The 16359-nt window shown below is 55.3% G+C and overlaps 1 protein-coding gene across 5 annotated transcripts in view; it reads right to left on the reverse strand.

Moving 5' to 3' along the window:
- The window catches only part of HDAC4 (histone deacetylase 4), a 290774-nt gene that overhangs the window by 97437 nt on the left and 176978 nt on the right, over positions 1 to 16359 (reverse strand). For all 5 annotated transcript variants that reach the window (XM_046018154.1, XM_046018153.1, XM_046018155.1 and 2 more), the window contains one exon: positions 2054 to 2204. In XM_046018154.1, the coding sequence (XP_045874110.1) occupies positions 2054 to 2204 (151 nt within the window). The remainder of the gene's footprint in view (positions 1 to 2053; positions 2205 to 16359) is intronic.

Genomic DNA, 16359 nt, shown 5'->3' on the forward strand with positions numbered 1-16359 from the left:
CAGGGTCCTGACTCTGGTCTAGACGAGATGGAGGGGGCAGGCCGCACTGGGAGTGGAAGCCCACGTGCTACACAGGGGCCATGAGGCAGAGGAAATGCAGCAGCGAGGCAGAAGGCATGTGTGACAGAGAACACCGACAGAGGGCTCGGGGCCAGGACGTGAACAGAACCACCCAAGTCAAGAAAAAGGGTGACAACCCACCACTAAAATGAGAGAGAGACTCGAACAGGCAGGCACTTAACATGAGACATGAAAATGTGCTGAGCCTCGCTGGTAACCAGACCAAACTCAGAGTGGTTGCCAGCAGCAAGCACTAGCAGGAACACAGGCTGTGGGCGCTGCCCTACATGGCTGGGACGGTGCTTCAGAAATGGCTGGGCCTCACATATGAGAGGCAGGCACACACATTCCCTAAAGTGTGAAGTTTGAGCCACTTCACACCTGCCCGTCCACACCAGGGGACATGTCCAAGGACACGTGTCCCAGGATCACCCATCACAGCTCTGGTTAGCAAACGCCCAAATACCTACTGACCACAGGACGGACAAACACAGTGCTGTGCCCGTGAGTGGGGCAGCAGGCAGCTACCCACAGCAGTGAGCTCTTGCTACATAGGACAACAAGGACACACTGCACGAGGAGGGTGCTGAGTGAGAGAAGCCAAACAAAAGAGCCACAATGTTAATGAGTCCATTTCTAGAAACCTCAGAAGCAGGCCAAAGTGCCTTTGGTGTGGGTTGCCAGGGAGGGGTTCCTTTGGGAAGGAGCGGAGGAGCAGGGTCTGGAGGGCCCAGGGGCCCAGACACTGCTCCTGTCCTGGTCCGGGGGCTCTACTGGGGGTGAGCTTGTGAACAGTTCCCTACGTATTGGAGGCTGTGCACTTTTCTGCGTGTATATCGTACACAGTACAAAAGATTCTTAAATAATTTCAAAGAACAGACTTGACAAGAACGCTTTAATATGTCGCATGCTGTCATGCGCATGTGGATTAAAATCTAAACAGAAATCTAAAGTCTAAAATCTATACAACACGCTGTTAAGACAGTTTGTCTAGACGGCTAACCGTTTTAAGTAGCTGAAGATAACGGAGTTCTGAGGTTCGTGTGTTACTGAAATATGCAAATACCACTATTTTTGCTCACAGGTGCTGGAAGTCCATCACCCGAACGTCCCCACACCAGAACCCGACGCGGGAGAGAAGCGCACGTCTTAGCTCATGTTCAGTGTTGCCAGGGATCAAACGAGTTCCGCCGAGCACCCAAGTCTCAGGCAGAAATGAGCCGAGCCCAGCAATGTGACACCCACTCTCACTGCTGTCTAGGTCCTGGGTGTGTCACTGGAAACAAGCTGCCGAAGACAGAGGCACAGACGCGCGTGGGAGACAACTGCCTTCAGCCTCGGTCTGCGTGGACGTGGCCTGTGTGCAGGACACACCAGGCCTCACAAACACTGGTTCTTGCTGAGCCCACTGGAGGCGCCAAGTGGCCGGGGACTGTGGCTCCTTCCCCAGGGACATGGGAAGCCGCACCCCATCAACTTCCACAGGGCAAACAACACACAGAATCATCTCCTTTCCTAGAAAATGACAGACCCCACTGGTCTTCAGACATACAAACACGGCCACTAGAAAAGCAAACATTAGGATCAAGAGGGCCAATGTGAAAGCAGGCAGTTGGCCACTACATCCCCGCTCGGCCCCTGGGCCACCCCACAAGCGAGGCCTGCTTCTACGGGGCTCACAGTGCGCTCACAAGAGGAAAGAACTTTGAAACCTCCAGGATGAACTTACAGGTGAAACCCGCTTTGCACCTGCTGAGAACACTTTGGAACGCTCCAATCAAGCCAGAGGCCGTGCTGCACACCCCAACCGAAGGCACGGATCTGGGTACACTTGCCCAAGCCAAGGGCTACACAGCGTGCTCCGCCTGCGGTGGGTTGCGGGGGGTCCCCCATGGGCCGCTGCCTATGGGACCCAGAGCCCGAGAGCTGCAGGAAAAGCCGCCCCGGCAAGACCCCAGCGCCCCCCACCTCGCGCTCTTGCCCGCACACTTACTCTCTTTGCCTTTCTCCTTGTTCTTGAGCTGCTGCAGCTTCTGCTCGCGGTGCTGTTTCTCCAGCTCCTGCTCCTGGCGGTGCCGCTCCAGCTTCCGCTGATGCTCCAGCAGCTCTTGCTGATGCTTCACAGCCAGCAGCTCCTGCTGTTGCTGTGGGGAGGGAAGGGGGACAGAGACGGTCAGAGTCTCGCTCCCGAGGAGCACGAGACAGACACACACATGAACAGCAGCAAAGGGCCGGGTGTCCACACGTCCGTGTCGCTTACGGCAAGGGCTATGCTCTGCACGGTCCGCACATAAAGCCTGGCTGCTGACTTTCTCAGCAGTAAAAACTAAAATAAAAACCATCGAGCTGCTTGGAGAAAACACACATGAAGATCTGGGTGATCGCCTAGGTTGGGAATGGTGCTTGGAGAGTGACACAGCAGGGCGGGACTGGGTATGGCTGCCCTGGAAAACCGGGAAAACTCCTTACCAAGTTAGATGCATGTCTGCCCCGGGACCCAACAACCTCGTCCCTGGCCGTGTGGACACGTCTGCACATCCGCCTGGATAAGAAGGGCACGGCGGCTTGCTCGCAACAGCCCAGCCACCCAACAATGGGAAAGACCCAGAGAAAACACGGGTGGGCTGTCAGTAAACAAAAGGCACACGCCAGTGGCACTGTCGGGCTCGTGGGGAGAGTCGGCCCTCAAAGACTCCCCATCTGTGAAGTTCTGGTGGGGGGAGGATGGGACGCTTGGGGACACAGCTGCTAAGCCACAGGCAGCATCCACACCTGGCCTGCAGCAATACGGGCACGCAATCCCTTTCCTTGTTGTTGTGGATCCTGTTTCCATGGCCCCTCCTGGGCGGGTGGCCGTCCTGCTCCCTGTGCAGGATGGGGGCCATACTGGCAGTCCCAGCAGCCCCAGAACTTTCTAGCAAGGAAATCTAACGCACACTCTCCCAGATCCAAGCCATCAAGTGCCTAAGACAGGGATAGACCGGCACATCCCTCTGGCTGTTCCCAGGAACTATGGTGGCCACCCAAGGGACCAGCCAGGGACATCGAGGTACGTGGAGGGCCGCGGGCCAGAACCAGAGCACAAGGCAAGGCAGAGCAAGGGGAACACGGAGTGAGCAGGACCAGGGGGTAGCCGTGCAGGGCACGAAGTGCTCTTCTTTGAGGAAGGCATCGTACTCTGCCAGCTCTAGTGGGTGGGCCCTGGGAGGCCCCCTGCCTCTGGGGAGGGGGCTGAACTCTTTCCCACCAGAGGCCACAGGGAATGAGGGGGCGGTGCCACCATCAGGGGCCCCGGCGGCTTCCTGGGCCTCATTTCCCACGATGCCATCGCCAGAATGTACAAATCACCCAGCTTCTGTTACCAGCCAGAGCAGCTCATAAATTCAGAAAACAGGGTATCAGATGGCTCGGAGCTCTCTTCGGTGAAGACGTAATATATGTCACCCACCATGTCTGTGACTTCTGGGAGGTTCACATCATATTACACAGAAAATGTTAAAGAAAAAGAGCATCATTGTAGAAATATATAAAATGAAAATTCTCACTCTCCAGATAAAGCCCACAACCCTGCAGTGGGAGCGCGTGTGCTAGCCAAGAAGACGGACATTCGCCAAAACCTCAGACGTAGCTGTGGCAGTAATAGCTGAGGAGCAAAAGGAGGCAACCACCAGCTCATAGATGGGGAAGGTGCAAGCAGGAAGTGCGTCCCAAGGGCAAGGTGCTGGCCACACCCTCACAGACAGTGCCGCAGGAGGCTCTGGGCTTGGGCTCCGGCAGACACACCCTATGGCGACAGCCCTGGCAGCCAGCCTTCCCGCCTCCCAACCTCCAGTCTCACGGCCTCCGGGCGGCCCAGTCTCCTAGTCTCCTGGCCTCTCAGTCTCCCAGCCACCCGGCCTCTGGGTCTCTGGGCCCTGCTGCTGGGGAAGCACCCCACGGCCAAGCCCCACAGGGCTCAGAGCGAGGGCAGGAAGCATCAGCGGGGCCTGGAGCTCAAGCCAGGTCTGTCTCATCACACAGCAGAGTCTCAGCAGCTGTGTGGTATTTCTCACTGCAGGGGACCCTCAAACTGTGCACAAACTCGACCACCTCCCACCTTCTACAAAGGGGAAGGGAACTCCTTTCCAGCCAGAAACACAGGGACAGAACAGCAGAGAGGCAGGCGTAGCTAGGCCCAAAACCAGTGCAGGAAGGAGGAGGAGGAGGAAGGCGAGCGGTGTCCGGACCCCAGGCAACAGTGTGCCCTTCCCGTGGGAGATGCTGCTCAGAAGGCAGGCGGGACCCAGGTGCGGGGGCCGAGGGCTGGCAGCGGATCAAGGAGGCCGTGTGTGAGGGCAGGGCCGTGAGGTCCTGCTCAGTGCCCACCTATGGGGTCCACGGTGTGGAAACCGAGAGTCACTTTTCAGAGCTTTCCTATGAAAAAAAATCCCCTTCCCAACAGGCATCTTCCATGAGCCAGAGACCTTGAGACTATCAGAAGTGTGCCAGCACGTTCCTGGCTGCTGCTTCCAGAAGGCTTGTGGGTGGAGCTAGGCAGAATCTGAAGGGCTTGGGAGCAGGGAGCTCGCTCCAGGGCCCCACATCTGTGTGCACAGGTGAAGGAGCCCCGGGGGCAGTGGGCCATGGCCAGCAGCTGGGGGCTCCGCGGTGTCTACAAGCTGGAGGGCGGCCCATGTGGCTCCGGCTGAGAAGCCCCACACGATGGGGTCTCAGACAGCAGATCTTACAACCAAATGTCCCCTTGCCGCATCACCCAGACCCCTGAGCTGCCCACACACAGCCCTGGGTTCCCTTCCAACGGCTCGGTACTCATCTAACGCACAAATGAGGAACAGGCAAAAATCCACTGAATATAGTCTCAAAATATTTACTTTTCTGCCGGAAACTGGAAGGAAGATCTTTCCATTACCATTACAGAAACACTGAAACCACCACCGCCAGATACTGGTGATTAAACTTCACAGGACAACCTAACTCCCAGGAAATCAATACTGTCGTGGAGTTTTCAGGAAAGTAGCTGTTACAACTTGATTCCCCCCAAATGTCCCGCAGCTACCCTGCAGGCCTCAATCCCGCTGCGCTTGGAGAGGTGCTCTGCCTTATCAGCTGACGGGACAGGAACGTGTACAGGCTGCCCCTACCCGAAGGCCCGGAGAAGGAGTCAAACTGTGGCTCCTGTCACCCATGGTGTCACCACACAGGCCCGTTCCCGGACCGAGACAGAGAGCCTCCGTGCTCCCAGCTTCTGGAAAATGAGGAAGAGGTACCAGGTGAGGAACTCCCGCTCACTGTCTTATACTCACCCCACACGCTCTGTGCCCCCTTTCCCTGGGGAAGGAACAAACATGCCCCACAAGTGCAGCCTCCAGCCTGTGAGAAACAGGACCCGCAGAGATGCCGACTTTTATGTTGGGCACAATGCACACTGTCCCTGACAGCTGGGACCTCACTGACAGAGGTTGAGATCAGAGTATCCTATAGGCAGTGGGAAGCAATGAGAAGATATTTTTTTGCAGATTGAAATTATTACGAGCAATCTGAAGTAAGATGTCCACTACCTAATGTTTCCAGAGGAAAAAACCCAGAAAGAACAGATGCCATTACTCTAACCAGAGTTTAATACTGAATTTCTGTTGAAGTCAACACTGAGCTCAGGATGAAAAATTAGATCCCGAGAATACAGTTTGACTCTGACTTTGGAGTTTAATGACCACACGGAAGTGGAAACCCAAGCAGATCTTCACTTTCAAAGCTGAACTGAAACAGAGCCCGCTCCACTGAAGGACAGCATGGGGATGTGTCTTCACGTGGCGCCCCGGCCCAAGGACAGGATGCTTCCGGGGCCCGGCAAGCCCGGTGGGCTGCTCTCCTCTCGACCAGGGAGGATGGATGACTGTCTCGTGCAGTGGCGCGCCAGTTTCCAGGAGAGCATGGTAACACCACCTCAGTCCACTGACACAGGCCCTGCTCACAGCGCTGCTCCAAATCCAAGCCCTGGGGCCCTGCGGTTCTGCAAAGTGCTTCTGCTGACACTGTGGTCTTTTATGAGGCCACGTTCCTTGGGCCCTAAAGTGCCCCGCATCACAGACATGCTCTGCAGCAGCTGGGGTTAGATGCTGTCTCAGCCTCTCAGGGTCCCAGGGGCCACGAGTGCACTGGGGTGGTTGGGGGGGCAGGCCCCAGGGCCATAGCCTGCTCAGGTTCCTAAGGATGTCACCTGGCCACATGCACGGGAACCTCTACAGGGGCCCAGAGCCCCAACAATGAGCAGTGGGCTTCTTTTGAAAGTCCAGGGTACCTTCCTGATTTTAAATGCACATGTAGACTCCTGTGGCCGATATGCAAACAGCCCCAGTCCGACCTTCCAGAAGATACAGACCAGACATCCAAGGATCCCGTCAGCCAGGTCATAACACTAAATTCTGGTTGCTGACAAAAACCAACCAAGCAGCCAACCAACTGTGACCATCTTCCCATCTCCCTGATGTTAACTAGCCTCCTTGAGCTGGACTTTAACCACCTAGGGTCCATCAAACTTCGTGCTGGACTTCTACCCCCACTGTGATGCTATGCCCATAGAAATGATGTGTCCTGGGGCCTGCAGGGACCCACTGGCCAGCCTTGGCCACACGCCTGCTCCTGGGGCTCCTTCCCCGCTGCTCAGCGCACCCCTGACCACAGATGATGGCTGCATCCCACCCTCCCACTCCAGTTTCTCTTCCTCCTTCACCAGCGGCCCAGGCTGGGGAGATGCCTTACCTAACCCAGGACAATGGGGCCAGGAGGAAGGAAGAGCTGACTGGGCTTCACAGATGGACGGCTGGTTCCCGGGGCTGGGACCCCCCGCGCTCATGTCCACACGAAGCCAGTGAGGGCGTGTTCTTCTCCCTAAGCAAGTCCCACGGGCCTTCCTCACAGACAGATGTTTGTGTAAGGAAGGGGACAGCAAAGGTGCAGGCCAGCCTATCTCCAGGGCCTGGTATCTGCCATTATGAAACAGGACAGATCGATGGACACGTAATTGCCCCTGCCACCTACTTTCCTGCATAACTTGGAAAAGGTTACACCAATGACGAAACACAGGCTTCACGCACACCCTTCTACACTATATAGGCCGGGTGTCGTCGGTGCTCACAGAGCTGCCCGCCAAGAGGTGTGGAGCTGCAAGGTGAGAGTCCACTGCCAGCTAGAACCGGAACCATCTAGAACCCACTACCTGCCACAGTGCAGGGAGCATGGCCTGGGACTTCAGTCGAGATGCCCCGGGGGCTTCTCACTCAGCACCCTGCTCGCTTTCTGGGCGAGCACAGGGCAGGCCAAGTGATCCTCTCCCTCAGAACACAAGGTGTGCCTGAGAGGAATGGAAACAGGGCATCTCCTCGCAATGTGGGGCTGGCCGCCAGCCTCTGGGAACACGTGCTGCTCAGCCGTGGGTTTTACTCGTCATTTGGAACCGAAGTGTTATTACCCCTGGGGTCCTCAGAAACGGGGCCATTTCCACCTTTAGCTCCTGGGGTTTCTGGTTCAAACCAAAAGGGCATGTTCGATAAGTTTGAAACCCTTCTCCCCTCTTGCCTTGTGGCACAACCAGCAGTGGCCCGAAGCTCCCACCCACAGTGGAACACTCAGACATCGCAGACACAAACAGCATCGGCCTTCAGCACGACAGTCCCCACGAGGAAGGTCCGCATCTAGGCGCCCAGCACCAGGGCGAGGCCAGGCTCACTGTGGGCCATTCCAGAGGATGTGGCGGGGGGAGCCATGAGGAAAGGGGAGGTGCAGGGGTGGAGGGGGACAGCGAGGGCAGGGCCTGGCCAAGCCTGGCTGGCCTGCACACCTTCTGCCCTCACCTACTGGGGCTCCATTGCGGGAACTCTGAGCTCTCTGTAAAGGCTCAGCCTCAGAAGTGTCTCATCATGAGACCTGCATCTGGTCCCACTGGTGGCAATCCTGGCTCCTTCCCATCCGTGGCCTCCATCCGAGCCACTTCCCGGGAGGGCTCTGGGCTGTGTACAGCCTCCACCAGTGACTAACCCCTACCCCAATCGCTGCCGCAGACTTGCATTCTAGGCCACGGCAGGCAAGGGAGCCCAGGAGGGTCATGGACCAGGTCCAAGACAGCGTGATGAGGTGCAAGAGCCCAGAGATGGGAGCACGCCCCAAGTCTCTTCTGCACGGCACGGGACGAGTCGTTCTCCGCAGCAGGTAACCCTCTCCCGCTGCCACCCTTGGAAACATACAGACAGTTCTGCTACACTCTAGAAGGCACAATTCTAGAAGAAGGGGGATGCTTGGTAGCAAAGGAGAAGCAGGGCCCAGCAGGGAGCTGGAGTGTCGTCAACAGCCCTCAGGTTAGTGGGTCCAGCAAGGCCATCCACCTGCCTGCAAAGACTGCCTAGAAACTGAAGCAGCTGCTTCAGAAGCAGTTCCTTCCGTCAGCACACCGAGCGGGTGCAGGCGGGTTCAGGGATGACGCAGGACTTTGGGTGGCACACGGCGTGAGCTTTCCCAGGAAGCCAGTTGGCAACAACCTGTGGCTGCCTCAGGTGACCTGGAGCCCTGGGGCCCAGGGCACTGTGTCTTCGGCCACCTAGAACAGGTAATGAGGAGAGTAAACATCACACCTGGTCTCCTTTCCATCTGATCCCTCTCCCTGCAGGGAGAAGGCTCACAGTCTCAACTAAATGGCTCTTGGGACGCTCTCCTACCCCTGGAAGCAGCACAAAACACACTCACACATTTCTTATCTACTACACACATGCCTAGAAGTTCGGCCTTGCTAGGAAAAGAAAGGACATGCAAGTTCAAACAGTGTGGGGATGGTTTTTATTTTTTACCTGTTAGACTGGAACTCCCCGGAGGCTGGGAATCGGGAGGCCTCTGAATGCGCCTTTGGAGGAGGCACTGGTGCCCCCCCTTGAGTGTGACATCACCTTGTTTTCATGGAAGACCTGCATTACTGCCCACTTTCAAAAGAACCCTGAAGAGGATTTTCACCTTGATGAAGAAAGGTGAGAAGAACAAGTGCGTGGAAAGCGCTGGTTGTGCAGGGAGCTGTCCCAGGCACCCAGAGAAGCAGAAGGTGCCCCGTGCGCTCCTTCCCGGGAACCTCTCTCAACAGCTTGGCATCCGGCCGCCAGAGCTCGGTGCTTGTATCTGAGAGCCTGTGGGCTTCATCTCCATTGACTCTGGGCGTCTGTTAGCAAGTTGTATACCAGAAAAGCCTAAGAGAGGTGATTTTTCTAACTCTGGGAACGCTCAGAAAGGTTTCCGTGTCAATCAGTGGTGATTGCTTCTTTGCTTTACGCCATTTTGGCTTTCAAAAGCCTTCATCATGTAGGTACATACCAGGGGCCAGCACACCCCAGATGTGTGCTGGGGGGTCAGTCCTACACGGGGTATTACTAATACTCCTGAGACCCTCTCAACACATGCTTGCATGCTCCCTCTACATACCCTTCGCAGGGGCTTTAAGGCCAAGATGCAGGAGACAAGCTTCCAGAAGCATGGGGTGCCACGAGCAGCGGCCTGTTTCCAAGACCTGCTGCAAGCTGGCCCTGGGTACCCCAGAGTCCAGATCACTTGGGAAGCAGAACAATGACTCCAGCCGGAATAGAGGGGTCCCAGCCTACATCTCCTCCCATCTGTTAGCCAGGCTCTCCTTGGGCCGGGGATGGGGTCTGCAACCCCCATGGTGCTTGTGGCTTGCCCCACCCCTCCCCGTTCTGTCTGTTGGAGGTTTGGACGCAGTTCACTGCTCCGGCTCACTCTGCCTTTCTTATTAGAAACGCAACAGAATGACGGTTAAATCGGAGGTCAGTTACTTCTGGGTTCATATTTAACCATCAGTTTACTTATCAAGCTCCATCCTCAAAGGTCCAAATTCTTAGGCATGCCCGAGGACAGATAGCTGCTCACTCTCCTGAACACCTGCAAACATCAGGGAATTAAACAGAGCTCATTTAGACCTCCACCTCAGCAGCATTAGCCCACGCATGGTACACAATATTCCTGCAAAGACAGGCTGGTTTTGACTTTTATCCATCTGACTGGTTTTCATTCGAGTATTTCAGGTATATGTAAAATCAGCTACGAAACTAAGAGGACAATCTGAGTTTGGGGGGTTCCCAGTGCCCGTGTTGGGCTGGCCACGGGAAAAGACAGTGGCAGGGCGCCCTGAGGCCCCAGACACGCATGTCCCACTCTTGTGCCCCGGGCCCACCCTGAAGCACATGAGGTGTGTGTACACAGGGTCTAAAACACAGCCGTGTGGTAAGGAACTCGCCTGCCAGTAACATGGCCCATTTTAGGGACCTTGCTAATGGCACACGACCTTGAACCCCCAGACACTTGACATTTACCGTTAGTTCCAGACAAATGTTGCATGAGGTGCCTAGAAGAGTCCAATTCAGGGGCCAGAAGGATGGCTCCCAGGCTGGACGGAGGGTGGGGTGGTCAGTGTTTCACAGGGACACTGTTTGGGGAGACGAGAAAGTTCTGGGATGGATGGTGCTAAAGGCTGCAGGACAGTGTGAGCGGACTTACCAACACCACCGACTGCAACTCAAGGACGGACAGAATGGCAAACCGTATGCTACTGTGTATTTCCTACAAAAGTGAGCCAAGGTTAGTGGTTCCTCGAAGAGTTTAACAGCTGCTGTGCAACTCGGCAGTCCCCAGACCAGGCATCTCCGCAGAAGAACACAACGCAGATACTCGGACAGAAGCACGCGTGCAGACGATCACAGTGGCACGACTCACAACTACCAGCAGATGCCAACAGCCCGACTGTCCATGCACGGAGGGTGGATAAGCAGACTAAACAGCCCCACTGAGTACCACTTGGCCTTAAGAAGGAAGGACGCACTGACGCGGCTAACCCGCGTGAGCCTTGAGGGTCTCGCTTGAGTGACGGGGGCCGCCACGAAGAGCCACGCACAGCCCGACTCCGAGCATGCGGCCCGTCCAAAGTGGGCAAACTCGGACCCAGAAGGGAGATCAGTCTGGCCAGGGCCACGGGGAGCACCTGGCTCACCAACGCAGGGTTTCTTCTGGGGGCGATGGAAATGTTATGGGGCCACCTCGTGGGGATGGTCATACAATATTGTAAGTGCACTAAATTATACACTTCAATACAGTAAATCATAAATTCCGTGTTATGTGAACTGGACCACAATAAAAAAAATGATGAGGAAAAAACTAAGGATTTCCCATAAAAGAGAAGGGGAAAAAACGAACAGAGGTTTCGTATGGGGAAACATCCATCTCCCCACTGGCATGCCGTGGCCTGCCCTGTTGTTAGATGCACTCACGAACGGAAGTACCGGGCCGGTTAATGGGAATGAAGCAGAGAAAGGCTGAGTAACCCAAGGCAGGGCCTCGGTCCCCGTTATGTGCTCCATCTGCCCTGACCAGGATCAGGAGAGCATTCTGAACTGGCAGAGGGAGTAAGGCCCCATTTCCGTCATTTAGAAAAACCCGTGGTTCATGAAGAAGGGTAGGTCAAGTAGGTACCGAACTGATTACAAGCAGAACAAAGAGCCAAATGACAGCATCTGATGGGACACTGAAGTCATGCCCTTAACATACAGAGACACTCATATACCCAGGAGCAGGCAATAGAGAAACAGCAAAGAAAACGATACTTGGTAGCAGAACATGAAAAAAGTCAATAAGCATATAGAAATATGGTGGCAGACAATCGAGGAAATACACACAGGATGTAAGACAGAATGGAAACTGAATGTGGAGACGCGCCAGCAATGGGTGAGACGGCTGGGGGTGACTCATGGCCCTGCGTCCCTGGAAGGTGTGGTTCCTGCACAGGCGTGCCCTCCAGCCCGACCGCTGGGAGGGGGAGGACTGGTGGGAGGCTAGGGGGAGGGGGTGCCGACCATCCCGGTTCCTGCTGCTTTCCTATTCTGCCTATGGAATCAGCAAGGGTTTTGGGGGTGGAGGCAGGGAGACAGAGCTAGACAGACGGACACGGGGTCACCTGGGACTGGCACTCAGTAAGCAGCAGCACAGGGGAGCACCTGCCTTGGCTCGGCAGTTCCAGGTCTACTGTCAGCACGATAACATGCACGAGGATGTGAAAAACCTGAGAAAATGAAAATGACCTTCACAGTCAAGTACTCGGGTAGTTTTGGTTATTTAAATTCATTACGGTTCATTGTGAGACTACAATAAGCCATTAAAATCAAAGTTTACACGCCAGATGACACTGCAGACCTAAAAGCTTACCTAGCCCCCAGCACCGGAGTAACACTCTCCCCTCTGTAATCTCCGATTACTCAGTAATTGACAGTAACGATGTATATGATCTGAGAGAGATTTTTTTTATGGGTAAACATTCCTTGTGAAAACGGCAGTGCCCAGACGCCAACACAGACCCTGCTTCTCTCCCACAGATGACCCCGGGGTTCCGGGGCCCTGGCCTGCCTCTCCTTCCAGGGTGCTGAGGCTCTGCCCCTCGACAGGCTGCATAGGAAGGTCTGCGGGGACGACTCCGTGAGGGACCCTTAAAGAGGAGGTCAGCATCCGGGCAAACGTGGCTGAAGTCTGAAGACCACTAACAGGGACAGAAAAGAGTACTTTTGAAGAGATACAAAGCCACAAGAACAAGAGTGAAGAAAGGGCTGGCCAGCAGGCTTCTAGGAGGCATTCTGTAAGCTGTAACGCATGTCGGGGAAGGAAGGACCCCTGACGCACAAGGCCGTGGTTGCCACCAGGGAACCAAGATGGCAGCCACCCCGGTGGCACCTGTTGTCAGTGGCAACCCCACCCCCACTTAGTGTTCACAACGTTCAGTCAGTGACGCTGAATGCTGACAAGTTCCCAATACCAAAATATATTTCCAGTGTCCCGGCCCACGGCCCTGTCCCCTCCTCTTCATGATGCTCCTGTCTCAGTCAGTGAGTCCTGGTGACCAGTCCCCTCTGAACATGGTTCGGGTGGTGCTCCTAGAGAAGACTACTGCGCTTCTGGCTCCCGTTTGTGGCAGGCCCCCCGACATCCACTGCCTTGAAATAGACACTGGGTCTACTTCATATGAATTCTCATTTTGGCTTCAAGACTGGCCTTGGCCAGTGGGCGACAGCATCTAAAATTTGAGCTTCTGCTTAAAACATACTTGCGCTTCTGTGAGCCTGGAACTCTGAGAGCAGCAGATAATTCGCTAGTCTGCCTGCCACCCAGCAGACCAGAGAGTGATGCCATCCTCCAGGTCACCCGGCCACCAGGCAGCCAAAGCTGACTCAGGGGCATGAGAGAGAGCCCATGCCTGTGGAACAGCTCCAACAACCCCCAGCAAACAGAACGCCTGCTGTGCTAAGTGCTGCGTCTGGGCGGTTGGGCAGTTTGTTACACAGCAAACGCTAGCTGAGACACCACACGGCGATCTTTGTGGTCCCTGTGAAATGGCGGCCATCACCCCTCAGGCAGGAAGGGACTTGTGCTGGCTTACAGGATGCAGCTGTTGCCCTTTTTTCATAAAATGAACGCTTCCATCAGGGATACTGATCTAAAGATGTCCCACATTCAGAGTTCAGATACCTTAAAACACAAAAATCGCATTATTGTGTCGTTAACACTTAAAAATAAATTGCGTGTGGCCTGAGACCCACAGGCCTGGGAGCCCCAAGCGTGACCGCCGGTGTCTGTGCACAGGGAGAAGCACCTACAGGCTTCTAGACTGCAGGACAGGATCTGCAGCAGGGACATGAGAGGGCAGGAAGAGCTGAGGGCTGAACCAAAGGGCATGGTCACTAGGTGGTGTGTGCTAGAAGCATGCACCCACGGACAAAGCATGGAGAGCCTGAAGAGTTCTGTCTTCGGAGAGCAGCCTGAGTACTTGGAGATGCCCAGTGTGACAGGGTCTGCAGGTGCCTGAGGGGTGGCAGGGAGGAGAGCCACATCATTCCTGTAGGGAGACATCACCACACGGGATCTCTCCCCAAAGGGCAGAGCTGGCCACAGGGAGCACAGGCCAGAACAGACCTCAGGCCTGGGATCCCAGCAGGAAGCACGGACGGGCAGGCTCAATGAGTTACTGCTGCACTACTTTTTGATTTGAAACATGTATTTTCTTAATAACATTTTAAAAAATTGAAATAACACAAGTAGCCCCCAAGCAGCCAATCTGGATAATGGTCTTTTAATCCTGTAAGCAATTCTGGTTGATGAAATAGGTGACGACTTTCTGGGCACCAGCACTCACCACCCCCAAACACAGTCTCCTTCTGTCTCAGTGATGCCGTTCCCCAGAGACCCTATGGACAGAGGAGTGACTGTCCAGGACAGGTGGGGATACGGAGCCCGGATCACCCACGACCAGCAAAGCATCATGGATAAGGGTGACACTGACCACTGACATTTACAAAAGATCTTATCTACCCGAAGTTAGCAATTTCAGCTGTAGTTCAAAACTCTTCCCTTTTTAATTATAAAATCCTATGCAAATTCCTTGACAATTTAATGACATAAATCAGACTGTATGTTCAAGAAATCTGACAAACGCTACTGCCAAATGTCACCCATAATACGAAGGCTTAGGAACGGAGTTTCGATCATCGAAAACAGAAGCTAACTGATCTGTAACGACATGATCACAGAGGTTAGACAGCTTTTATAATCTCCAGTTTACATGAAAAAAAAATAAAACAAATGTGGGCACCGTGGGGGATTCAGTCAGTGAAGCGTCTGCCTTTGGTTAAGGTCATGGTCTTAGGGTCCTGGAATTGAGTCCCACATGGCGCTCCCTGCTCAGTGGGGAGTCTGCTTCTCCCTCTGCCTCTGCTGCTCCCCTGGCTTGTTCTCTCTCCCCAAAATAAATAAATTATTAAAAAAAATAAAACAAATGATTAAAACGCAGAGAACATGTAAACTTAAGATTCTCCCTGTGTTTCTGAGAACCAGGCCTAGAGCCACATTGTGAGAACCACGTCTGAGGGGAGGCCAAATCAGCACAGGGGCCACATCTGTGGGGTGCCACTTCTGAGAGAGCCACATCTGTGGGGGCCCCATCCATGGAGCCATGTCTCTGAGGGGACCACGTCTGTGGGGGGCTCATTTGTGGGGGGCATGTCTAGGGGGCTCCCAAGAGGCCTGAGGGCATCTAGCCCTGTGGGGGAGGGGAGCTCGGGGGGCCCCATGGCCCAAGAAGCAGAGCCCCGACAGCCAGGCACTCCCTGCACAGCTCTGCGGTGCCAGCACTGAGGGAAGGCTCAGGAGGGAGACTCTTGCTTCTCCACAGCAGTGACATGGAGTCCTGCAGCCCCGGGGGGACAGAGACAGGGCACCAGGGAAGCCTGGCCTTGCCCTGAGGCGGCGGCCCCAACCCTCTCAAGGGTCTTCATGATGCTTGTTTCCTTGTCAACCCGACGACCCTGCTCATACATGGCCCTTGATTACGTCTCAGTTTCTCATTTGCTAGTCAAAGCTGCAAATCCAGGGGCATAGGCATCCTCCTCAAATCCCGGTCAGCACAGGAGGCCACCACCACCAGGTCGGGTAGGGTCTTCCCGCCGCACGCTGTGTGCAGGGCAGGACGCGGCCCCCGGGCACCTTCCCTAGCTGGCGACAGATGCGAGGCCACGCAGGGTGGCACCGGGATAGGGGGCACACCGGGATGAAGGAGCCCTGGGGACACACAGGGCCCTGACCGTGAAAGGGGTGGCCCAGGTAGAGTGGGCAGGGTGTGCTGGGTACAGCAGAGCTGGGAGTCTGCTTCTAAGCCTTGCAGAGGGGAGGCCACGGCCTCACAGACAAAACCGAATAGGTTGCCAGCTGAGGGCTCTTCTCTGTTACCAAACAGCCTACAGATGAGGCCACTCCATGGGCTGCATGTGGTCACTGGGAAGAACACCAGTAACCTGTGACTTCCAGCTGGCAAGCGACCATCTCCCTAGGCTGGCCTCAGACAGACCTCTCTCCTAGCCCTGGATGCCAGGGACATGTGGCTGTGCCCAACCAAGCACACCCAGTACGTGGCCTGGCCGCCACATGAACAACAGCCAGCAGCAGGGCCACGGGTTGGGCAAAGGAAGGGCCTGGCACCTGCTCCTGGGGTCCCCTTACTGGGGACCTGCTATACAGGTCTCCATCTGGATAGAGCGTCTTGGAAACACCCGGGAGTACCGAGTGGGAGCTCACAGTCCTCCCCAGGCGTGCTATACCACAGAAGCCACTGAGCACATGTAGCCACAGAGGGCACGAAACTCAGCTGGTCCAGATGGAGACATGCTCTACGTGGATGGGCCACAATGGCTTCCCAAGGCTCCGTGCGAACAACACTTTCAG

The sequence above is a fragment of the Meles meles genome, chromosome 9 (assembly GCF_922984935.1).
Source record: "Meles meles chromosome 9, mMelMel3.1 paternal haplotype, whole genome shotgun sequence".
Lineage (NCBI taxonomy): Eukaryota > Metazoa > Chordata > Mammalia > Carnivora > Mustelidae > Meles > Meles meles.